General features: G+C 45.8%; 2 protein-coding genes across 11 annotated transcripts in view; one reads left to right on the plus strand and one right to left on the minus strand.

Moving 5' to 3' along the window:
* Positions 1–13429, plus strand: part of REEP1 (receptor accessory protein 1) — a 136887-nt gene extending 123458 nt beyond the window's left edge. For 2 of the 8 annotated variants that reach the window (XM_059891517.1, XM_005212805.4), the window contains 4 exons: positions 511–546; positions 7783–7934; positions 8638–8741; positions 10444–13429. In XM_059891517.1, coding sequence (XP_059747500.1) covers positions 511–546; positions 7783–7934; positions 8638–8741; positions 10444–10519 — 368 coding nt within the window. In that variant the 3' untranslated portion in view covers positions 10520–13429. 8 annotated transcript variants of the gene reach the window in all.
* A 3463-nt stretch (positions 13430–16892) lies between these two features.
* On the minus strand, positions 16893–23374 carry MRPL35 (mitochondrial ribosomal protein L35). Of its 3 annotated transcripts, none has more exons than NM_001192391.1 (4): positions 23311–23374; positions 21237–21426; positions 20228–20372; positions 16893–17243 (listed from the first exon to the last, which is right to left on the minus strand). In NM_001192391.1, the coding sequence occupies exons 1-4, from the start codon at positions 23351–23353 to the stop codon at positions 17055–17057; spliced, it is 567 nt and encodes a 188-aa protein (NP_001179320.1). In that variant the 5' UTR covers positions 23354–23374; the 3' UTR covers positions 16893–17054. The 3 variants fall into 3 exon arrangements, with proteins under 3 accessions (NP_001179320.1, XP_024854828.1, XP_005212851.1); XM_024999060.2 differs by lacking the exon at positions 23311–23374 and adding an exon at positions 22713–23141 and having other exon boundaries at positions 16897–17243; XM_005212794.5 differs by lacking the exon at positions 23311–23374 and adding an exon at positions 22128–22230 and having other exon boundaries at positions 16897–17243.
* Positions 23375–25191: the final 1817 nt, after the last annotated feature.

A 25191-nucleotide genomic window follows, 5' to 3' on the forward strand; every position in this document is an offset into this window, starting at 1 on the left:
CACAAAGAATCAGACATAGCTGAGCATGCATACACACACATACACACTGTATACCAAGGCCCAGATATACACCAAGACCAGTGGAGTGTGTAAGGTAGCAGCCAGTTAGCCACTGGGGCCAAATGGCCAGACACAGAGCCCTTTGGGGATTTGGAGGTCAGTGTGAGCAGGTTTTCTGCAGGCCATGATGAAGTGGGAGAGAGAGAGAGAAGGGGCAGTTGGAGTTATTTCTCAGAAGAGACTTGGACTTCATCCCCTCCCTTCCCTTGGGCTGCAGGTCACAAGGACTGGCCTCTGTGCACCAGACAAGGGCATTTTCTAGCACCTGTGAGGAAGCGGAATCTAGAGTGATCCCCTCGCCCACCTTGGTGTCTCTACAGAGACCCACATTCCTGGGACCCCCATAGTGAACATATGGGGACGCCCACACCTCCCTGGGCCTCCCTGTTGGCCTGGGGCTGGTCCCTGTCCAGGTGAGGGGTATCACTGATGATGCCCCCGTCCCCGCAGTGTGTACCTGCTGCTCCACCTGCAGGACCCGGAAAGGTGAGTACACAGCCAGCCTCCCTGCAGCGTGCGAGACCTGCCTTGGAAGGAGGCTCTAACCATGAGCTGGTGTCTGACCTTGGGGCTCCCTTTCAGCTGCAGGGTCAGGGGGTGGGGTGGGGTGAGGAGGTTAACTCCTTAAAATAGCAAGCATGTATTATCTTACAGCGAATTCAGGTTAGAGTTTTGGAGCAGCTTAATTGGGTGTCTCTGGCTCAGGGACTCTCAAGAGTTATGGTCTGGGTGTCAGTCAGGGCCACAGCTGTCTGAAGGCTTGACTGAACATGGCCATCTTGTGGCTCTTGGCTGGAGGCCTCAGCTCCATTCCACGTGCCTCTCTGGGGGCTGCTTGAGCATCCTTACCACATGGTAGCTGGCTTCACCCAGGGTGAGTGATATAGGAGAGAAGCCAGGTGGGAAGCCACAGCACCTTTTAGGACCTGGTCTTGGAAAGCACAAAACCATCACTTCTGCCTCGTTCTGTTTGTTGGAAGTGAGTCATTAAGTCCAGCCCATCCTCAAGAGGAGGGGAATTCATCTCCACCTCTTGGAGGGAGGAGTAACAAGGAATATGGAGAGACTTTAAAACCATCACAGAGTCATAGTTCCCTGTGCTCTTGGTGATAGGAGTGCAGGCACTTACCCAGGTCCCTGGAAGTGACGAGCCCTGCAGTTCTGGGGGTTTCAGTCCTTGTGCAGCCAAGGGAGCCCTGGTCCTGCTTTGCCGCTCACCAGCTGTATGACTATGTGCAAATGACCTAACCCCCAAAAGCCTGGGTTTCCTTCCAGTAGAGGTAAAGCTTCCCACTTGCCCACCTCACTGTGCTGCTATGACAATACCTGTGAAAGGGCTTTTTGAAGAATGATGATGGTGATGATGCTGGCCGTGATGGCCAGAAGGCCTCAGGGAGATGGGACTGGGCTCTCCCAGGCCTGGGCAGGGCCCCTGCTGCCATGCTCCCTGGGTGAGGGTGATGTCTGGGCTGTGTTGCTTTCTTCTGACCTGCTCCTGCTCTTTCCTTGATCTTAACATGTGAGGGACCAGAGATGGTGCTGGGCTAACCCAAGGCCCCTTACAACCCCTTGAAGGAGTTTCCTTTGGCTCAGAAGGCAAGAGGGGCCAGCCCTGGCCTGCTGGCTGGTGTGGGGGTGGGGGAGGAGGGAGACAAGCCTAGTGCCATGGTTGCCTGTGCCCCCAGCCCTGTCGCCACCGAGACGCGGTTCATGCTTCCCACAGAAGTGGCGAGCAGGAAGACATGGAGCTGTGTTCTAAGAAGAATCCTCTTTTCCCTTTATTTCCTCAGTTTTAAGACTTTTTTCCTTCTTTTTTTGGCCACACCACATGGCATGGGGGATTTTAGTTCCCTGACCAGGGATTGAATCCGTGCCCCCTGCAGTGGAAATGCAGAGCCTTAACCGCTGGACTGCCAGGGGAGTCCCTTAGAGCAGTGGTCCCCGACCTTTCTGGCCCCAGGGCCTGGTTTCGTGGAAGACAGTTTTTCCATGGACTGGGGTTGTGGGCGGATGCCTTCAAGACGATTCAAGCACGTTACGTTTATTGCGCACTGTATTTCTATTATTATTACATCAGTTTCCCCTCAGATCATCAGGCATTAGATCCCAGGGGTTAGGGACCCCTGCCTTAAACATTTCAGCTCTTGGATTTTTAAAGGTCTGTAGAAGACCTGGGGGTTTCAGAGGCCATGAGCCTAATGAGAATGGGTGGTCTAAAGATTCCTAGCAGGAGGCTGTGGGGACCATCATCCTGCAGGAACAGAGGACTGTACATATGCTCAACAAGGATGAAAGAAACCCAGGGGCTGCACACAGCTGTGTCCAGCACTAGCACATAATACTCGGGTCTGCTGGACGCTGCTGCTGCTAAGTCATTTCAGTCGTGTCCAACTTTTTGTGATCCTATGGACCATAGCCCATTGGCTCCTCTGTCCATTACATTTCCCAGGCAAGAATACTGGAGTGAGTTGCCATGCCCTTTCCCAGGAGATCTTTCCAACCCAGGGATCAAACCCGCATCTCTTACGTCTCCTGCATTGGCTAGTGGGTTCTTTACCGCTGGCGCCACCTGGGAAGCCCGCTGCACACACTAGTTCGTGGAAAACAACCATCCCAGTGACCTCAGGCAGTTATGTTTATTTCGACCTAATCACCCTACAATTTGGAGTTTGTAAATACCTTAAGCCACTCAGAAACCCTTTCCCTATGGGATCCTGTCATCTTGGGACCTGGGAGAAGAGAGAAGCCTTCTGCTCTACTCTTGCCCAGTGGGCCTGCTCCATGCTGCCCTCTGGGAAGTCCCCCTCCCCCGCCACCCCCACGACACCTGGTGATTTCATCATCAAAGCCTGTCTTTCTAGGATGTTAGAATAGAAGTTAAAATAGAATTATAGCTGGTGGTGAGCACTGAGTAGAGTCTGGCCTTCCACGGAGCTGTGGGGATGGGGATTGTTGGGGATGGGGCTGCAGGTGGGGCTCAGTGGAGGCCTCAGGCTGGGCTGGACCTGCTCAGAGTCATGATCTAGGAGCCTCTGCCCCAGCCCTGCCTTTCTCAGCCTTCTGAACATCCAGGGCCCTGGAGTTCTACCCCATCTCCCTGAGGTCTGCTTGCAAGGAAACAGCTAGTGAGTCATCTGCACCGTTTCCCTCTGTGATGGTGGGAAAGCTCCTCAACTCTCCAGGCCTCAGTCGCCTCCTCTGTAAAATGGGGTGAGGGACTAAACTCGAGGCTACGGGGACCCTTCCAGCTTGACCTGTGAAGGGTGCTGGCTGTGAAGCATCAGCAGATGGTGTAGGGGGAGGTGTGTCTCACACCTGGGGCTGGGGCACTGATGCTGCAGATCACAGATGCTCTGGCCAGAGGGGCCCTCCTGGTCCCCTGAAATGATGAGATGATTTCCATCCATGCCTCTCAGGTCCCAAGAGAACTTTCTGCTCCATTCCTGCCTGTCAGCCATTTCCTGTTGTTTCCTGCACATCTGTCTCTCTTTTTCTGTGCTTCTATTATTATCTCTGTCTCCCACCCCTACTGCCCTTTATCCCCACTTTTCTCTCTGCCTACCTTGATGTTATATAGAACTGAAGACTGAATTCTGTCACTGCTCGAAATGAGTCATAGACGTGGGTTCCCCCCCCAACTTTTTAAATCAAGTAGATGGGACCTATTTTAAAAAGCAGAATCATCCCTTTTTATCCTATTAAAAGAGAGAGAGAATTGCATCTTTTCGTGAGTGGGGCCCTGGGGTAGTTTCTTTCCTCAGTAGCAGGAGCTGTCAGAGGTTTGGAGCGTGGGCAGTGAGTGAGTATGTGTGTATGTGTGCGTGTGCACGAACACTCGCACATGTGTGTGAGTTTCATTCCCCAAAGGTCCTTCTTTAACAGGATATTCTTTCCTTTCTCTTCGGTGGCTGTTGGGGACTCGGATGTAAGTGGTCCAGATGGGCGTGCTCTCCTCAAACGTGTTTGCTGACTTTGATTAATGGCTCCCACTAATGTGTGCTGTGTGGAAGTGTTCACTAACCCGGGGTGTTTGCTGCACTGGGGGAGGGGTGTGGGGAGGCCTGGGGCTCCTGCAGATGGATCAGCTCAGCCTGAAGGGCTGGGAGTTTTTCCCTCCTTGCACTCCCCACAGAGAGAAGAGGTGCAGCCACTTTCCAGCCTGCTCTACGCACGTTTGCTAACACAGAAAGTAAGCCAAGACCACACACTCATTCCCCCACTGAGGAAAATAAGAGTGACCCATATCTTTTCCTGGAGACCACCCAGCCCTGGCCACTGTGGTCAGCTCTGTGGGCTTGAGGGCTTGGCTGCCATCCCCTGAGGTTTGCAGGTGGCTGTGGCCATGACCTTGCATGAGACGCTCCCCTCACACAAGTTGTCTTCAGGAGCCATCAGAGTATTAGGACGTGGACAGTAGCACCCTTTTGGGTGAGGACCTGTGGGATCACAAATTCTGTTTGGATGTACGGGAAAAGGAGCGCTGAGGAGGTCAGGCACCACATTTCTGCTCAGCCACTATTTTCACCTGGGTGCCCATAAAGATGGGACCATGTTCTGTGGGGTTTATTTCTTCACTGATACTCCTCCCTGTTCCCTAAAGGATTTAAGTCTGCTTGTGGAAATACAGATGATAGATCAAACCAAATAAGAAAATGAAGCTTGGAGGGGAAGGGAGGAGGCAGGTAAGATGGAGTCAGAACGAGAAGAAAAATATAGGTGCTTGTCCCAAAGTCACAGGCAGTCTGAGATGCTGGGCTTCCTCGCAGCCAGCGCAAAGGGGGAGATGCAGTTAAGCAGTTCATTGTCCAACTTCCCTGGTGGTCCAGCGGTTAAGGATATGCCTGCTAATGCAGAGGACACGGGTTTGCTCCCTGGTCTGGGTAGATCCCACATGTCATGGGACAGTAAGCTTGTATGTCACAACTACTGAGTCTGTGCTCTAGAGTCTGGAAGCCGCAACTACCAAGCCCATGTGTTGCAACTATTGAAGCCCGCATGCCCAAGAGCCCATGCTCTGCAACAAGAGAGACCACCAAAATGAGAAGCCCGTGCCCTGCAACTAGAGAAAGCCATGTGCAGCCTGTGTGCAGCAACGAAGATCCAGCGCAGCCAAAAATAAATAAGAGATTCATTGTCACAACACAGTAGACATCTGGAGGCTCAGAGGCTCAGCTTGTCTACAGTGTTTCGTCTCCCGGGTCCTGAGAGTCAAGCAGAATATTACAAACAACATTCTTGGCAAAAATTCTCCACGAACACAGTGACCAATAGGATTCTCCTCTTTTCAACAGGTTCTCTCTGTGTCTTCTATTAGAAGATACTTCTGGTTCCCGAGCTGCCCACACTGAAGGTGGTTCCTTCACTCCCCACCTCTGCTGAGTTGAAACCTTGTTTTCCATTCCTGCCTGGATCTCTGGACTTCCCTTGGTCCATCACTCCTAGTGGCCCTTCTTTTCTACCATTTAGCCCATGCTCAAGGATGCAGTGGAGAACTAACTCAAAGCATTTTTGCTTCATTCTTGAGATTGCACTTGTTGTTATTATTGTTATTCTGACAGTGTGTGAGTTCAGTGCTCAGTCCCAGTGAGTCCAGAATGGGTGAGCAGGTTGAACAGTTCCATGCCTGAGGATCTTTTGGTGACTCTGGGCTGCCTTCTGAACCCCAGAGTGATATGTAGAGGGAATGCTGTGGGCCTGAATGTAGAGGGAGCCTCAAGTGCAGAAGCACAGACTCAAACCCTAGTCTGCTTTCAAGATGGGAGATTTTGTGCTGGGGCAGACCTAGGCAGGCTGCTTCTGCCCTGGTCTTTCAGTCCTAGGCAGGCCTGCCTCTTTGTTCTCCTGTTAGGTGTTCAGAGGAATGTCCTTGTGATGAGTGCTGAGTTCTGTTTGGGACAAGAGGCGAGCCCTCTGAGACGATGTCAGGACTCCACCTCCTTTAGTGGATGGGTGGCCACTGTGGGCGCAGTCCTGGGTCAGCTGCTCAGAGGGACCAAGGAGGATCAGCCGTAGCTCAGGACACTTTCTTTGAAGCTGAGGCAGAAACTGATGGACAGGAGAACTAGGGCTCGAGGCACAAGCCATGTGGTACACATTCCAAGACCTTTTGGGTGAGTTGACAGGCTGGGGAAGACCAGAGCATTTAAGGAGGGCCAGACTGACCAGTTTTCACGTTCATCCATCTTAACGATGCAGCTGACTTGGGCGGGGGAAGGGACCAGAGAGAGCCTAAACCCAGAGGAAACAGGTTGGGGAATGCACAGGAGCAAAAAAAAATGCAAAGGGGAGTTAACAATCTCAGGCTTGGCTCTATCCTGTCGCAGCTGGTCTCAGTCTACAATTCAGCTTTGAAATTTGTGGTTAAGACAGCTGTGCTCTCATGCTGCCCCCTGCTGTTTATTGGGAGTATAGCAGCAATGACTGGGAAAGCGGCTCAAGACTAGGCTCCCACTGTTAGTTCTATGAAGTCCACACTGGATGCTGTCATACCCCCTTTGATGGGGAGAACACATTTGGTGGCTGAACATGTTTTTAGGAGAAGTAGCAGCATGTCCCAGAACAGCTCTGGTTTCTGTCTGCAGGCCTCGGGCGGTCAGATCAGGTGATCAGAGGGCTCCCTGGCTCTGCCTTCTGTGGTTCTAGGTAAAAACAATATACGAAGCCTAGAAAGATGCGTCTCTGAGTGTCAGACAGACTGGGACAGGAAGTATTTTATATCTCGACTGAGATAGGATCACGTGGCCAGATGACATGGACTATGCTCCACATTCGATGTTGCAGACTCAGTGACGTGAAGCTGAAGCTCCAATATTCTGGCCACCCGATTCGAAGAGCCAATTCATTGGAAAAGACCCTGATGCTGGGAAAGATTGAAGGTGGGAGGAGAAGGCAGTGACAGAAGATGAGATGGTTGGATGGCATCACCGACTCAATGGATGTGAGTTTGAGCAAACTCCAGGAGACGGTGAAGGACAGGAAAGCCTGGCGTGCTGCCGTCCATGGGGTCGCCAAGAGTCTGACATGCTGAGTGAAGAACAACAACAACAGTGACACAAATAACTTCTGGAGCTTTCCACGTGGATTAGTCACGGCAGACCAAAACAGGAATCTCGCTGCTGCTTCTGAGGGGAAGAGTGCGGCTAGATTCTCCTTCCACCAGTCTCCTTTGCTTCTCTAGCACTTGGCTTTTGAAATGAAAAATCTACATTGCTTAAGGTTCTTTCTGAAGGCTTCCTGGCATTTTACATCCTCTCTCTTAAGGACAGCTCGGAGTTGTATGTGCAAGTATAATCAAGGCCCCATCAGCTTGCATGTATCATGCAGAAAACTGTGTTATTCCCCTCCGGAAGTGACTGCCACCATCCTTTCCAGAGGATATTCTTTCCCCCTGGTGTTCTTCTGGTGTGGCCCCACAGCCCTAAGCTGTAGGATGTGACCCATCTGTTTAGACAGAGGTATCCCCAACTGGACCCCCACCTCCCCCGATAGCTTGTCAGTAGATTCTGAAGCCTGCGCTTGTTCCTGTGCAAAGCGCCTCACGGTTGCAGTGGTCCTGGATCCCCTGCAACGTTCCAGGAAGCTGTCGGGGCCTCAGTTCTCCTAACTGGCCTGGTTTGCCGTGCTGTGTGCCTAACCTTGGCCTGCCCTTCTTCGCTCCTTTCTACACTGATCCCACCTTGCTGTACTTTGTCTCCCCTGCGTAGATTGTAAATGGCCATTCAGTGGTTGAGGGCGATGTGAATGAGGGTGGTGTGAAGGCCTGGGGGCCCCACCAGGTCCAAAACCCATTGGCGTTTTCTGATGAGGAAGAGGAAGACCTGCTGGACTTCATGTACAAGTTTAAAGCACCTCGAAAGACGGAGTTCCCCCTGGAGGTACACGGTATCGGGGGCTGTGGGGTGGAGCGTGTATTTTCACAGAGGGCTTTGCCCTGGAGATCTGGGGCTCCTGGGAGTGGCATCTCTTGGGATACCCAACATCTGAGTGCCTGAAGAGGGGAGACCTCCCTCCATCAAACAGGCAGGAGAAGCCACTAGATAGCTTCTAGCTACTTGCCAAGGGGTGAAAAAGACCCTACCACTTTTATTTGGGAATAGAAGAAATGAGATCATATCTAGGGATTAAACAAAACAAACAAAACATCCAGCTACCAACTTAAGATGATGTGAGTGAAAAGCAACCCAAATGAGTGTTTTGAGGGAGAGAAAAATTCAGAATGTCTTACGACATGTCTTTATACATAGAGCTTGTTCATCTCTTTATCTCCATGTCACAACATACTGGCCGATACAAAATATTCAGTTAGCCAAAAAGTTCGTTCGGGTTTGGAAACACCCAGACAAACTTGTTGGCCAACACAGTAGATGTTCATAAAATGTTATTGAAGGGGCACGGCCAAATGAGCAAAACAATACACTTGATATATGTACTCTGGCCAAGTGCAGATGTGGATGGAATTTTGGCGGCAGGAGGGCCAAGCCTAGAGCCTCAGGTCGTTGCTCTGGGTCACAGCCTTGGGCTTGGATGCAGGGCCTGCAAAATTGGGGGACCCCAGAGTCTTCCTCTCTGTTTCATCAGGTCTCCCCTCCTTCCCCTTCTGCTGAACGCTGCAACCTGAGAGTCCAACTGAGGCAAGTTGGGAGCCCCCCTGCCCTCAGTGCAGAGACCCTTGTGAGACTCAGGTGAGGCAGTGTGTGGACAAGCTGCCCTTCTCCAACACAGCGGCCTGGCGGCCTGTGCCCACCAAGGTCACAGCTGTTCCCACCACACAGCGCATGGTTCATCAGATTCCTTCCCAAAGTGGGGCACGCAGGGGTCTTTTTTGAACTGAGAGGTTTTGGTAGAAGATATTCTAGGTTTGGACTCTGTCTGAGGAGTCCTTTACAGCCCGGCCAGCCCCATGATGGGGGGAGGGACCCAGCTCGGAGGGCATGCAAGGTGCTAGAACCATTCTAGGTCTTGAGGGTTTGTGCCCCCCCCCCTTTTTTTTTTTAAATGTGGACCATTTTAAAAGTCTTTGTTCAATTTGTTACCACATTGCTTCTGTTTTATGGTTTTATGTTTTGGTTTTTCAGCCACGGGGCATGCGGGATCTTAGCTCCCTGACCAGGGATCAAACCCATTCTCCCTGCGTGGGAAGGTGAAGTCTTACCCACTGGACTGCCAGGAAAGTCCCTGGTTTTGTTTTATAAAACCACCCATGTTGCTTTACTGTTTATGGTTAAACTGCCTGAGGCAGGTCGCTGATTCTTCTCTCATCCTGTCCAGAGGTGGCTGGTAAACATTTCCGTCATATCGGTGTGGTGGGAGGACTCAGTATATGGAAGGCCAGAGCCTTCTGTTGGTGCTTGTTTCCCTCCTGCCTCCCTTCTGTGTGCCCGCTGGGCATGGAGCTCCTTGCTGGGAGAGGGTGGTGCATTTCCTGCCCCCAGGAAGGCACAGTGTGGCCGAGGAAGACTGTGCGCAGAGCAGCACGCTCCCCCGTGCCATCTGCTAAACAGCATGAGAACCAAGGAGTTGATCCTGGCAGTGACTGGGCTATGGCGGTGGGGCTCAGGAGTGACTCTGGAGCTTGTTGCTAAGAGGACTGGAAATAACCAGAGCAGGGAGGAAAGGCCTCTGGTCAGAAGGGATGGAGATGTGAAAGGATAGTGTAGAAAATGCAGCTGAGTACAGAGAAGTGGACAGATGGGGGTTGAGGGTAGGTCGGGGCCAGTGGTGAACCCCCTTGAGTTCGCTATGCCAGGAGAAAGAATTTCCCTTTTCTTTAATCATGACAGTAGTGGCCCCTGTGATCTGTGTCCCATGGGAGGAGAGGGTCCCTTGATAGTCATTGGTAGGGGAGATGAGGTAGAACTCCTCATGCATAAAGCCAGTGTTTCCTGTGTTGTGTGGTTTGCTTCTGCATGAAAGGATTTCACATCTGGGAGGAGGACTGGAAATTCAGTGATGGAAATTTTAAGCATGTACCAAGAAACGCGAGGCCAGTTCCCAAAGGAAATAACAAAGACCAGGGAAGCGATGGGAGGCCTTTCTCTCTGCTGAGTCATTTGTTAAGATCATTTCGCTCCCAAGGCAGAAACAAGTTGTGTCATTCTTCCATGCAACTGTGCACTTGGGAGGTGCAGGGACTTAGGAGAGCATGAAGACGGGGGCACTGGGCTCCTCCACTGGCTCAGCTCTATGGGGATGCTTGGGAGGCTGCTCTGATTGCTGTGGTGGAAACCCCAAGGGGGTCCCCAGCCATACCAGCCTGCTCACACACATGGACATTTGACTGGAAGAGCTGAAGTCCCAACACAAACTCATCCAGGTACTGTCCTCAAAAGCGTTGATGTTTATACCAAACCGAGGGGTCAGTCCTGTTTCTGTTTTCTCTGCCAGGCACCGCCTAGAATCCTTCGATCTCGCTTCAGGAAGAAAAGTACCTCATCCTCGGCCACTGAAACCACGTGAGTGAGATGAGCCAACAGCACCGGATCCACAGAATGTTTCTTCTCTGCCTTAAAGAGCTATTTATTCACTAATCACATAGAAACCCGCAAGCTGGTGTGCTCTGTGCACAGCCTCGGACGTGGCCTTTCCTCTCTCCCCTCTAAGAGCCCCCCTTTCCTTTTATTTTGTTGGGGAGAGGATAAGGGAAAGGTAGTGTGTTGGGGGTGTGACCTTAGGTCTTCTGAGGTTAGTCATTTCCCACCCTTGGATTGGCATAGACAGCAGTGTTGTAGAAACAGAAGAGAATCCCCCCACTGAGCTGCTGAGATGTACATTTGTAACTTATTTGTTGCATACTTTGTTTTTAGTCCTATATATGCAAACAAAGCAATTTTTTAAAAACTTTTTTTTTGTTCTTGATACTAATACTTCGGACTATGATGTACATATTTATGGCTTTTGGCTTGATAGCGTGGACTTGGCAAAGGCTGCCAGAGGTTCTGATGTATAAGCAAACAGCAAAAACAGAAGCGTAAAAGATTATTTTAATTCTGGAGGGTGTCTCAGATGTGCTTACGAAGCTTCCAAACACACCTCAAGGACATCCATTTTTCCTGTAGGGTGATGGTCTGTAATCTTCAGTCAGTATACCAGAGAAGTTTAGAATGGAGATATGATATTTCAGTACCAGAGGTGGGTATAATGAGGTCAGGGGAACAGCCTAGAATAAGGGAAGTCACAGGAAGCTTGTCTTCCCCATAGACACAGGATTAGGAGCTTCTGAGTCCTTCCAGGGTGAGGACTTCTCATTGCCTAGGCAGGTTGGCTCACCTTTGGATGTAAACTCCTGGGATTGTTGTGACGAATCATTGAGTGTTTATTTCTCCTTTATAGTACCCTGTGCTGTGACTGGCAAAAACGAACCAATCCACCCAAACAAAACCAACCCTAGAACCATGCTTTGTTTCAGATGCTCCGTGAAGTATATCTGAGCCATCTAGGTAATGATCCCAACCCTGGGTTCTAGAAGGTTATAGAGGTTGCATCTTCATTAACGTGACCTGCTGCTCGGCTCCACGGGCAGCGGTGGCTCATGCCCTCTGTTTGCTTCCTGGCTTGTGTGGAGTGTGAGCAAGAGAGAAGTGGCATGTTCATGGGCACTTGTATTTCATACAGGCCCATGTCTTTAGGAAGAGAACAAAGCACCATCTGAGGCGACTCCCTAATTGAGAATTTTATCTGAAAAGAAGAATCTGGTTGAAATAGCATCTTGGTCAGTGGCGGCTACTCCCCACTGGAAGCGCCGAGCCTAAATGTAGGACTCGTCTACTTGTGCTTAGGATTGATGTTTCCTTTCAGTGTGATGCATGCAGTGGTCACAACCCAGTTACTTATTATACTTGGATTGTGTTTGTTCATAGATAGGCCCTGAACACTAGAGAATTAGTGTCACGTACATAGAACCTACTGTCAGTCAGCTATAAACAGGCCCAGTTAGAGACAGTAGCATGACTGAGCTACACAAACCTACATCAGTCTTTGCTGATGACATATTGGCTGGATCTTAGCCACATCGGAAAGGGTTTTACTTGAAGTTGTTACCAGATTGCAAATTTAAATCCCTTTTCCTCATTATGCCTCTGAAGGTGACTTGGTAATTTACAAGAGGATTTAGGAAAATAAACCTAAAAGCAAATGTGGGGTTCAGGAGGGCAAACAGAGGCTGTCTGTTTAATGTTTGTGCCCCATACCCACCAATAGCTAGATCTGTTAGTGAAGACAGAAAACCGGTTTTCTTCAAGCTCACAGAGTAGTTTCAGAAAGAGGAAAAATATAGGCTTTAAAATGTATTTACCTGTTATTGGGAGTACCCAGAATTATCAGAAACAAATGCAAAAAAAAAAAAAAAAGCTTATTAAGCAGCTTTTTAGCAACTTTTTTTTTCCTGGCCAAAATAATAAATGCCTTTAGCAGCAGAGATTAAAATCCTATCGTGAACAAGCTATATTTTCACCATTTTACAGTGGAGAGTTTTAACAAGTATGGGCTCTCAAGTTTGCACTCAACAATGCCAAAAATTACTTTGAAGCAGTCTACTCTCAGACAAGCTGTATTACTTCTCATTTAAGATTTAAAAAAATAGAAAGGTACCCAAACTGCTGTCTTAATGTAACTATTTTTCCTTCAGGTGTTGCTTAGGGAGTTGGTTTCTTTCTTAAAAACACTGTACAACTGAGAGCAGCTGTCATATTTCTGGCAAAACGTGTTTCCTTATCCAACAAGCTGTATATTTGTGTGGACTGACGTAAAAATGTGAATGCCTCCAAGTGTACACATAGTGGTGTGGAGTTCTGTCGAGACGGTAAAGCTGAATGTTTTTAATTTGCTGTTTTACAGACACGGGCTGTTTACAAAATGCTAATGGAAAGTCTGTACCTTTCACGTAGTAACTTTTTCTTTGCTTTTGAGCACCTGTTCTGTTTCTGAGGAGACGAGAGAGGGTGTTGTACTTACAAACTGGAGAGTTAGGCATAATCCCTCCTGGCTTTGTGTGAATAGCTTGCTCACTTTGCTGGCCTCTGAACTGTGTGTTCTCTGTAGTAAACTGTCCGTGTGTCTGTGATAACAGTGCTTGTCAACCACGACCGCCATTGAGTACCTTCCTAGTTGTTCATCTTGCACAGCACTGGAAACGGTAAAAGAAGTGCTTCATTCGTGAACGGCAGGCACCAGAGGGCTGGCGCTCTGGATGGTGACTGTGCACACTCCCCCTTAGTTTATCTCTGTAATCCTATAGGACGATCTGTAATCAAATAGTATACTGGACTGTGCATCAAAGGGATGTAAAATTACAGTATTCCAAAGGTTGAAGTTCTGTTTTGTTATAATGCCTGATCTATATCTTGAATAAAGTCTTAACATGTTTCTTTTAAAAGACATCTTTGTAAATGTTGGGCTTATGAAGAAAGAGAAAATCCTTTTAAAAAAATGTATTTGGGCTTCCCTGGTGATCCAGTGGCTAAGAGTCTGCCTTGCAACGCAAGGGACACTGGTTTGATCCCTGGTCCAGGAAGATCCCACATGCCGTGGAGCAGCCAAACCTGTGCACCACAACCACTGAGCCCATGCTCTCCAACAAGAAAAAGCACCGCATTGAGCAGTCTGTGTACTGAAACTAGAGAATGCTGGCCGCAACAGAGAAAGCCTGCGTGCAGCCATGATGGCTCACCACAGCCAACAAATAAAATAAACAAATATCTTTAAAAAAAAAATGTATTCATGAGCAAGGATTAATAGCTGAGTGTGCAGTCACTAATGGGCCTGGTGTCTGGGCTCTGTGCCTACTGCACAGAATTGTTGCAGAGAGAAAATACTAAATGCTATCAGTGCTTTGAAACCAGTTGATCACATAAACATTCATCTGGCACTATGTTTGTTTTACATTTTTAAAGGTCACCAGTGGAAACTAGGTAGCTGTGAAAGCAGAGCAGTTCGGCTGGAAGGCAGTTTCAATTGTGCAGACAGACCTTTGGTCTGCTGCGTTCCTTCTTGGAACCTGCTTTCTTATCTGCAAATGCGGGAGAACGTGTGCAGGTCAGAAGAGGGCGTTGCACACGGAGATGCACCGGCTGGTATGGGGGCCCTCAATGCCACTACAGCCCTCACCTTAAGACAGAAACGGGTACCTGTATGCTTAACTGGGTGGTCACAAAGACTTAGAAACTCAGAAACATCACAATGAAACACGCTTTTTCTTTGATTTTGTAGTCCTAAACGTTTGACACAAGGACTGTAAAGCATAGGCTCAGCAGGTAAAGAAGATGACTCCGAGATGGACAGAAGAGATCAAAGGCAGGCTGAAAATTCACTCATTCATTCATTTACTGAGCCAAGTCCATGGTCAATGGAAATGTGATTAACCAGGTTAAGATAACAGAAAAGCAAAGTTATCTAATTTAAAAGCTGACTTGGTTCAGTGTCATGAGGAAGTGTTTAGTATTTATGGTGCTAGATTTCAGTCACTTGTGGATTTCAGTGTGGACTTTCATGTTGTTGGAAGACTTGGAAATACACAAGGTTCCAAGGAGACAACCTGGGTTCTGGGACTCACTTGCTGTACCTTGGGTAATGTATTTCCCTTCTGTGAACTTCAGTTTCTGCACATCTAAACTAGGGATGGACAGTGTCACCCTCTTTCTTGGAAGGGTGATAGGAGGGTTAGCTGTTTTGTGGCTACATGTTGGGACACAGTAGGTGCTTAATAAATTACACTTTTACATATACTTGAATGTCACTTAGACCTTTCATAAGATATTTTGTTGTCAAACTACAAAATTAGTGTCTGATAAGCCCTGCTACCCACAAAACAAAAATTATATATATGAAAATTCCTTTTTCTAAATCTGGTTAGCCCTTCCACTTCAGTCCATCTCTGGCTGCGGGGCACGTCCTCATCTCTACCTCTCCTGTCACTGGCCTAGAGGGGAACCAAGGTGCTCTGAGTCCCCAAGACCTGGTTGTCTACACTGCACTAAGAAGTCACGAAGGCATGTGAAAGGCTCTGTAGGGCACCAGCTGTATCCTGCTTCCAGGGGTGAGCAGAAGAGGTAAGGAGCCAGGCCAGTGAGAAATGATGGGGAGCCCTTGTGAGGGACGGGAAGCAGGAGGAAATGAAAACTCATCAGAACAGAAAGCCATCCCATGCTTCAGGATCTTGAGATTCTCATCTCAAATCAAATGTCTGTTCTTTTTTCAATTGGTCCCATAAAGAGACACACACTTGGTGGTGGTGGTGGTGGTTGAGTCGCTAAGTCGTAACCGACTCTTGAGATCCCGAGGACTGTAGCCCACCAGGCTGCTCTGTCCATGGAATTCTCCAGGCAGGAATGCTGCAGTGGGTTGCCATTTCCTTCTCCAGAGGATCTTCCTGACCCAGGGATTGAACCCGTGTCCCTTGCATTACAGGGTGGTGTCCTGCATTGTAGGTGGATTCTTCACTGCTGAGCCACCAGGGGAACCTGACACACATTTGGCCTTGCAGTTTTAAAACACTCTGTTGTCGCCCTTTTTCCTTTTAATGAACACACTAGTTTCAAGGAACTCCTCTAATAACCCTAGTCTGAAATGCCACAGAATGTCAATTTGGTTATATTTTAATTTATTTGAACTATATCTTATCATCATCAACTATTAAAGGACCTGAAGCAGTAACTGAAGCATAATTGTATTTAATAATGATTTTCAGCCAGGCAAAATGCTCTGCTGTTTCAAAGTGCTTTCCAGATGATTCTGATGGGAGAGCTGAGAACCACTGCCCTAGACTATAACCATTCCTGAAAAACAGAATTTTCCTCAGTGCTGCTTACCTGGCCCTCTTCAAGGGAACAATGCATCATGAATCGTTTCTAAAAATGATTGAAATTACCTTTTCCCCTTTACATTCTACAATGTGGCAAATTCTGGAAAACATTTACCCTCACAGTTGAAAATGTGAAACCTCAAGGGGATAAATTAACTTTTATGAAATATAGTATCTTTTAACTCTTGGTTAAGAAGTTTTTGTCTCCACTTATATAGCCTCTTTATTTCATGAATGGGCATATTGAAAGGCTAGTTCATCTCTTCTCTCAATAAAAAATCCTGTTCCAGTAAACTCAGTGATAACTGTTTACCTGGTATACTAGGTGTGTGTTATCACCCCAGGCTCACCCCTGAGGGAAACTGCTCACATAACTATCTTTGGCTCTACGTGAACCTCGAGCATAATCAAATGAGCCAGGGTGGGCTCCTGACCTAAGAAAAGTCAGTTCTTACATTGATTGGTCAGTGACCCATGATGAAACCTGATATAAAAAGACAAAATGGTCCTATTAGAGTCTCTTGGTAATTAGAGACGGGAAACTGGAGCTGAGGGTCATGATGTAGAAAAGAACCTCAAAGGGTGCAAGCTAGCTTTATTATGAGGCAGCAGACACTAAGAATAAACAACAGCTGTGAATCAGAGGAGTTGGAGAGAGAATGGAGCCAGTGATGTAAAAAGAACTTAGTCACGTGCATGGCAGACCACCCAAGCCTAAAGAGCCACCGTTTCTGCTGCTGAGGCCCCTGGAGGTGCCTTGGATCCAGGATCACCCTATAATTTCTACTCTCCCTGAGGCCTGGGGGTTAGTTCTGGGTGGTGTGAGGTACTCCTGTATTTCTGGCACATGTCCTTAAAATAAAGTCACACTGCTTGAACTAACTTGTTAGCTTTACAGTCTTTTCATGTCTGTCCCAACTGGAGATGCCTTGCAACTAAATAAGCCTAATTGGAAAAACTAGTTAAGTCACTGCCATTTGTTAAAATTAATCAATAATTTAAAATTTATATTTCCCCAAACAAATCTGGGAATGTTTAATCCATTAAGTTTTAAAACATTGTTAAGTTTAATGTTGGTACCCCATGTTCCAAGTATCAGTTGGTACAATTTACATCATGTCTTATACCACTTCATCTTTGCAAAGACACCATACACACACAGATATACAGTTAATAACTGAGAAATCATGGATCTTCTGATCTATACTTTCAAGTTTGTTCGATCATGATACATCTGATAAGGATCATCAGCATACCAGTTTCGCCTCTTCCAGAAAGACGTTGTCATTTTATCTAAGAGCTTACTCTGGGTCTTATTGCAGAAGACAAATTCCCTCAGGCGTCTTTTTCTTGCAACCGTCTTTTTCCATAATTTTTTCTTATAACCAGCCTGTTAGATAATATCACAAAGACATTTACAACATTATATTATATAGAAAAAAACAGATTATCTTCACTACTTATGGTTTATAGGCCAACTGGGAACAGAGACTAAACTTTCATAGGGGCTGGTATGTTTTTTCAGAAAAATATGATTCTCAATGGGGGTAGGCAGAGAAAGCATGCATAGTTTGAAACAAGTATTAATAACTTAATGGTTTTAAAAAGATTATTTAAAGTCACAGAAAAGAAAGCTAAATAAATTGTGGCTTGTGAAGTACAGGGTAATGATACACAATTTTAATAGCTAACTTTATATGCGTCACCTTACTATCTCTTCAACAGTAATGTACTATTATTCTGATTTTACATATAAAAGAGAAACAATTAGAGCAGTTAAGTAGCAGACTGAGGTCCCAGAACTATTTAGAGTTCTTAGCCGCTATACTACTCTCTTCCAAATGTCAAGGATAATGGAGTACTAGCTAACTGGTAACACTTATGTTCATTTATGGGAGCTAAGTATTACAAGGGCTGAGAAGCAGAGTTCTCAAGTATACTGTGTCATTTATCCTTTTCACACACTGGGGAGCAGTTTCTGTAATAAGTACTCTTTTGAGGAATAATGACTACAGGAAAACTATTAGGAAGAGTGCTGAAGGAATAGTTACTCCGTATGTTTAATCCAGAACTGCCTATATATCATCCATACATTATTAATTTTGAAGAATTTCTGAAGAAACAGATAATGAGATTGAATATAAAAACTATAATCACAGCTTATTTATTTTCTTCTTTCTTTTTTTTTTGGCCTTGTGGCTTGTAGAATTCCCTGACCAGGGATTGAATCTGGGCTCTTGGCAGTGAAAACATGAAGTTCTAACCACTGGACCTCCAAGAAAGTCCTAATCATAGTCTATTTAAAGTAGAAGAGACCTTAGGTGCCATCCAGGTTAATGCTTGGTTAAAACCATACAGTAATTTACAGGGAAGGTGAGACTAGAACCTGAGCCATTGGAAAGAGCCAAGGGCTCCTTTAGGGCAGCATGCTAAGTGAACAAAACCACAACTCTTTGACGGAAAGGTGCCATGGGTTTCACATGCCTTAGTGTCATTGGTGGTTAGCAACTTCTAGAGTACAGTGATGCTTAGAAAGAAGGAAGGGTTATTTCAGAGTTCTGACTTTACAATGCCAGAGATTAAATGGTTACTTCTCATTACTTACAATTTTAAGTTGAAAGATTCAAAGCAAAATCCCTATATCTGTTTAACAGGTTTTCTAGTTTGCAAGCCAAACTGGGTCCCTGTGGATCTGATAGCTAACTACCTAGCTAGCTTACTGTCCTGCCCGTCACCAACAGAATTATCTCCTTCAAAGATTATTCTGTGGCCACTGAGAAAGTGCTTGAGACTTCTTAGACAGTCTCTAGGGTCAGAAATGGAATAAAGACTAAAAATTAGGAACACCTGGATGAAACTGTGCTGCAGAAAATAATTTGTTTTTATACAAATATTTTTATATTTACATTATACATGTAAGTATATATATATATATATTTATACTATTTAAAATAATTTATATTATATAAACATTTATACAAATGTTTATACTAATGTTTTTATACATTAGTGTAGATTAACCCATCTGGATTTTTTTGTTTTCTTCTTAAAATCAGATTTTGATGAAGCAGGCTGTTCTGTATATGGAATACTTTGGGGGTCTTGAGCAGGGACTAGGTATTATGATTGGGGAGCTTGACCAGGTCATTTATACTACTGTGAGGGTTTCAGAGCCCAATAAAAGGGATTGTGGGAAGGAAGGCAAGGAAGACCAGCCATTTCATTTTGTCTTGGGTAACATGTGGACCTGGAAATAATTACTAGCAAAGGGGAAGGAATGTTTCCAACGGCACAAAATTCACAACTATCTGTTGAATTACTCAGTTCAGGTACTTATGGATTACATGAGCTTCTACTGACTAGTGTAAGAAATTAACTACCACAGGACTGTTCTAATGGAGAAATGAGCTGAGAGTGCCAGTCAACTTATTTGTCTACAAATTTAGGATAGTTTATAAGAGAGAAGATAATCCTTTTAACCCTTCAAATAGTGAGACCATCCTACCAATTATTTTATTTTCACAGGGAAACAAATTTTGACCTTTAAAGAATTGTTTGTTAACTTCCAAATAGTAAAAGGGAATTAGGATTTGAATAGTTATCATCAGTGTCCTAGAAAACTCGGGTCTTCAGCTGCTTTCTAATTACTACCCATTCTGCTTCCATGAATAATTAAGGATATGAATGAAAAAGCCCACATTCACTTTTACCACCTGTTGCTGTGGGAGAAGACAGAACAGGAATAATCTGTAATCTGTCAGAGTCCCCCTCTAGAAGCCGTGGTCCCTGATCAGAATTAAATACTAAGAGTTCTGTCTGATACGGCTGCCAATCATACACACTGAAAGACAAAAACTTGTAAAGTTAAAAAAAAGAAGGGGCGGGGATTATGAGGGGTTACTATTCCGCCATAAAGATTAAGTCACCTTGAGAACCTAATCCAGGGTCAGCTGGAAGTGCTTCAGTCCCAAACCTCACCATGGAGCTAAGTCCTTGAAGTCCCCTCTACTGTTTCAATGCTTGGAGCTTAAACAGAGCGTCCCTACAAGATACTACACATTAGGAGCCTCAAAGGGATTCTAGTAATCTTTAGATAAGCCAGATGTGTAAGAGACTTGAGAGGAACCTGTTCTGCAGTACAGACTTCTGCCATTGTGAATAATATTTTGTTATATGAATGCTAAAACATGTTTTCTTCACATGGATTCGCTTACATGAAGAGATGCCCACAAAGCTGGGACTCAAGCACAGCACTGTAAAAGCTACTGCTAAGATGTGGGGAAGATGTACCAAGGAACAGGCTAACTGAATTTTGCTTCAGTTCCATCTAACCTCACACTCCTTTTCTAAGCAAGTCACCACGTGAAGACCCACCTTCCTCCTTAGCCACAGGCCGCTATGAAGTCGAAGAAACCTATAGATGACAGCTTTCACAGTCTTCCTCTTGCCTTTTCTCGAACTGCAGTACGTTACAGTTCTGACTGGTGGCTTCAGGACGTTCGGGAGCAAGAGGGCCATTCTAAAATACATTTAAAAAATTTAAACTCAGCAATAAGACATTAAAGGATAAAATCCACTTCGTAGAAATGAAAGCAGCAGCTCCACTGGAATAAAGATGACTTTCAATATACACTACTACTTCAAATGATCCATGATGCTACCCATAAGAATAGCAACTATCATCAACTTGCAAGCCCTCCATAATCTACTCCCTTAATCCCTGAGAATTTATGCTGGTATAGCTTAATCACCTGATCTCTTACCTACCTGCCCACTAGATTAGAAACTCCTTGAGGGGGACTTCTCTGATGATCCAGTGGCTAAGAATCTGCCTTCCAATACAGGGGACGTGGATTCAATCCCTGGTGAGGGAACTAAGATCCCACATGCCGTGGGGCAACTCCTGAGCCAGCCTACTCTAGAGCCTGTACCCTGCAACCAGAGAAGCCCACATGATACAACTAAGACCTGATGCAGTCATATAAATAAATAAAAATTAAAAAACCTTCCTTGAGGGCTTCAACTTTTTTATCCTTGTATGGTTTCTGCTGAGTATGGTGCTGGGCACCCAGGAGTGCTTAAACTAAACCTTGGCTGACTGAATGAGCACCACGTGCAGTGAAGCCTTGTTAAGTTGAGCATCTTATCCAGCTTCTACTTTGGCTGACAGCTTCCACCCAGAAAACCACATCTAGAACATCAGAAGTGGGTCCTGAGTAGTCGTCTCCACTAACATACATATTCTCTAATCTTATCAAGCAAAGTCTATATAATCAACTGTTGGTAGGCACAGAATCTCACCTACTCCTAAGATATTGTGGTAGGCTTGAAGATTTTAGAATTTTTGTCCAAGAGTCATGTTTACTAAAATATAATACTCAACCTATTGAGGACTGTGGCAGTCTGCCCACATGTCAGGTTTCTGACAGATGTGATCAGTCTGGGAGCAGAGGACACAACTGGTGTCTGAATATGACTGAAATGTCGGGAGGACAGTATAGAATTAAGACAGGCATTCTTGGTGCAGTTTCGATAGGCTGAAGATGCCAAAATGTTCAGGGGCCGTAAAATTCCTGCAGAGAGAGAAAAGCATGTATACTTAATATGACACTCCAAAACATGCATCCAGGGAATTCCCTGGCAGTCCAGTGTTTAGGACTTGGTGTTTTCATTGCTGGGGCCTGAGTTCGATCCCTGATTGGGAAGCTAAGATCCTGCAAGCCAAGGGGCACAGCCAAAACAAACAAACAAAATACACATCCAGATATTTAAAACAAAGTAACATCAAAGCAACCAAGTGCTATAATTAATTAATGGGTCCTGAGCATCAGACTCACACATGGAGCTTTTTATTCTTATTGCGATATAGCTTATACACTACAACATTACCCATCTGTGTATAAGTCAATCCTTTTTTAAGTTAGAGAGAGATGCTACCACCACCACAATCCAGTCTGATATGTCCTAGTTTTGTGGTCAACAGTAGAGGACAAAACATATGTAAAGTTAATTCCCACCACCAGCGCTTACACTGTGATGACACAGAACTCCCATACGCAGGAAACAGCATGGCAGAGCTATGAAAGCTCCACAGCTCCTTGGAGAGACAGCAGAGTGGCACAAAAAGGATTCATAAAGACAACATAAGAGGTACTTGAGTTTCCGTCTCAAAAATGAACAGGCCACAAGAGGGGGAGGCACAGTGTCTAGGTAGGATAGCACATGCAAAGGTGAGGAAGCTGAGACAAATCCTTGTTGGGAGCAGGGACCGGACCTAACATGGAGGAGTGGTGGCAGCTCAGAAGGCAGATTATGGAGGGGCTAGGTGTCTTCTCTATCAATCTTTCACACAATCACCAGACTCAGAGTCCACGGCTGCAAAGCAGAATCACTCACAGAGTTCGGGCTCCACTTGCAGATTCTGACTGAGACTAGTGAGGGACTCAAGAGTCTCAGATGAAGAAAACAATCTATGGTTACCAGTGGTTAAGGATAAACCAGGAGATTAGAACTGATACATACACACTACTATATATGTAATAGATAACTAATAAGGACCTACTCAGTAGGTCTAATAAGGGAACTCTACTCAGTACTCTGAAATGACCTACATAGGAAAAGAATCTAAAAGAAGTAAATATATGTATATGTATGTATGATCCACTTTGCTATACAGCAGAAAGTAACACAACATTGTAAATCAACTATATTCCAATAAAAATTAGAAATAATAATAATAGTGTGCATATTGATAAAACTCCACAGAATGATGGAAATGTTCGACAACTGGATGAACCATAGCCCACCAGGTTCCTCTGTCCATGGGACTCTTTAAAACCGTATCCGAATGATCTCTAACCTTTGCAGAAGTCTTCGGAGTGAAGGCAATCCTTCACTCCTGTCTCTCTTAAGACCCCTTGTACGGGGACTGAGGGAACCAAATAGGCACATCCCCTGCACACTGCCTGAATCTCATGCATACGCCACGTCCCAGACAGGACGCAAGGAAATTTCCATGGATGCTGTTAGCCCTATTTTAGAGCCGTAGCCTCTTAAGTTCAAAGATATTAAATAACACCTCAAGGTCAAAGGTTGGGAATGACGGATCCTGGCCTTGGTGGAACTTTTCTGTCTTCGTCACAACCCCCCTACCCCCACCCTCGTCCTTCGTGATTGTTTTCTAGGGAAAGAGGAATGGCTACGAGCCGGTACGGAAGAGGAAACCGGGGGAAACCCCAGGTCCGCGAGGGTCCAAGAATTTCGGCGCTATCTGGAGCTGAAATCGAATACAGGCCTCTCCAGAGAAAATTCGCAACAAGCTTCTGTCCTCAATAACGACCACCTCTCCTTTCTTTTTCTTTTCCTGTTAACCTCCACCCACGTTAAACGTCCACTCCCTCCCGCGCCAGTCCCTGCTTCTATGAAGGCATAAACCGAGGGCGTCGCTTCTCACTGACCGGAGGCTGCTCTCACCGCACCGGCGAACATGGAGGCCGCCATCTTGCAACGCTGCCGTACGGCAGCCGCATTGGGTCTAAAAACCTCAAGACAAGAGGGACTTTAGGAAAACTAACCTGGGCGGAGTCAAGAAAGGGAGTTAGAAAAAATGAATAAAGGGACGGTCAGATCTACCTTTATTGAATGTCTTCTATATGCCAGGCTGTCCTCCAGCGCTGTAAAACAAGTGTCTATATTATAGTGTTTGGCATATAGTAGGCTCTCAATAAATTCTTACTGAGCATTTAATTGATGTATTTAAGTACCATCACATTTGAAACATTTTCTTTTTGCTCATTTCATTCAATTTATTTGAGGATACAGTGTATCCTCCCAGAGTTGGTATGCTGCTGCTGCTACTGCTGCTAAGTCGCTTCAGTCGTGTCCGACTCTGTGCGACCCCATAGACGGCAGCCCACCAGGCCCCGCCGTCTCCAGGATTCTCCAGGCAAGAACACTGGAGTGGGTTGCCATTTCCTCCTCCAATGCATGAAAGTGAAAAGTGAAAATGAAGGCACTCAGTCGTGTCCGAGTCTTAGCGACCCCATGGACTGCAGCCTACCAGGCTCCTCTGTCCATGGGATTTTCCAGGCAAGAGTACTGGAGTGGGGTGCCATTGCCTTCTCCCAAAGCTGGTATATGTTAGGCTAAATGGATAGGAAATAAGGGCACTATTAGAAATGTTTAAAAATTGAATTCCAGCTCTAATAAAATCAATGTAAATATCAAACATACATACACACACCCTTTTTTTTCCTCTCATCAATAGCACTGTCATTTGATAGAACAGCATCTCAACTCTTTCTGAACAATTTACATTCCTTATCTTATTCCTGAGAATTACTGATCACACATTAAAAAAAAAAGTTTCATTCAAACAGAAAATAAACAGCTCTCTCCCATCCTCGTTGTCTAAGATACTTGAGTCATATACAATATATGGCACTATTTACAGGCTTCCCCCAGGGGCTCAGTGGTAAAGAATCCACCTACAATGCAGGAGACACAGGTTCAATCCCTGGGTGGGAAAGATCCCCTGGAGAAGGAAATGGCAACCCACTCCAGTATTCTTGCTTGGGAAAGCCTATGGACAGAGGAGCCTGGCAGGCTACAGTCCATGGGGTTGCAAAAGCCAAACACGACTTACTAAAGAACAGACCAAAAATACACGGCAGATAACCGACCCACAGTGCATTCAAAGTTAAGGAAAGAAGGCTTTTGGTTGAGGTGATCAGGGACAAGGAGATGGAATATAATATGGATCTTAAAGAATGGGAAGGATTTTAACAAGAGCAAGGTCACTGTTGGTGGTAACAACACCAAGAGCTAAGGTGAAAAGAGAGGGAGCCAAGACAGAGACACACAGGATTTATTTAGAGCAGTGGCTTTCAAACTTTTTGGTCTTAGAACCTCTTTACATGCTTAAAAATTGAGGACCCCAAAGAGCTTATAATTATATGGATTATATCTATTAATATGTATTACATTGGAAAGTAAAACAGAAACTATTTATTTTGCTAGTTTCTTACTGCTTTTATAACAAGTTAACTCAAATTTGGTGGCTTAAAGCAACACAAGTTTATTATCTTACAGTTCTGTAGGTCAGAAGTCCAACATGGGCTTCACAATGCTAAAATCAAGGTATCCAGGGCTGTGTTTCTTCTAGAGGTTCTAGAGAAATTTGTTCCATTGCCTTTTCCAGGTTTTAGAGGCTTACTGCCTCCTTCCATCTTAAAGCGACATCACTCTGACTCCTGCTTTCATTGTCATACTTCCTTTTCAGCCTCACCCTCCCGCTTTCCTCTTTTCATTCCTAAGGACCCCTGTGTGGACATTTGGTC

The sequence above is a fragment of the Bos taurus genome, chromosome 11, assembly GCF_002263795.3.
Source record: "Bos taurus isolate L1 Dominette 01449 registration number 42190680 breed Hereford chromosome 11, ARS-UCD2.0, whole genome shotgun sequence".
Lineage (NCBI taxonomy): Eukaryota > Metazoa > Chordata > Mammalia > Artiodactyla > Bovidae > Bos > Bos taurus.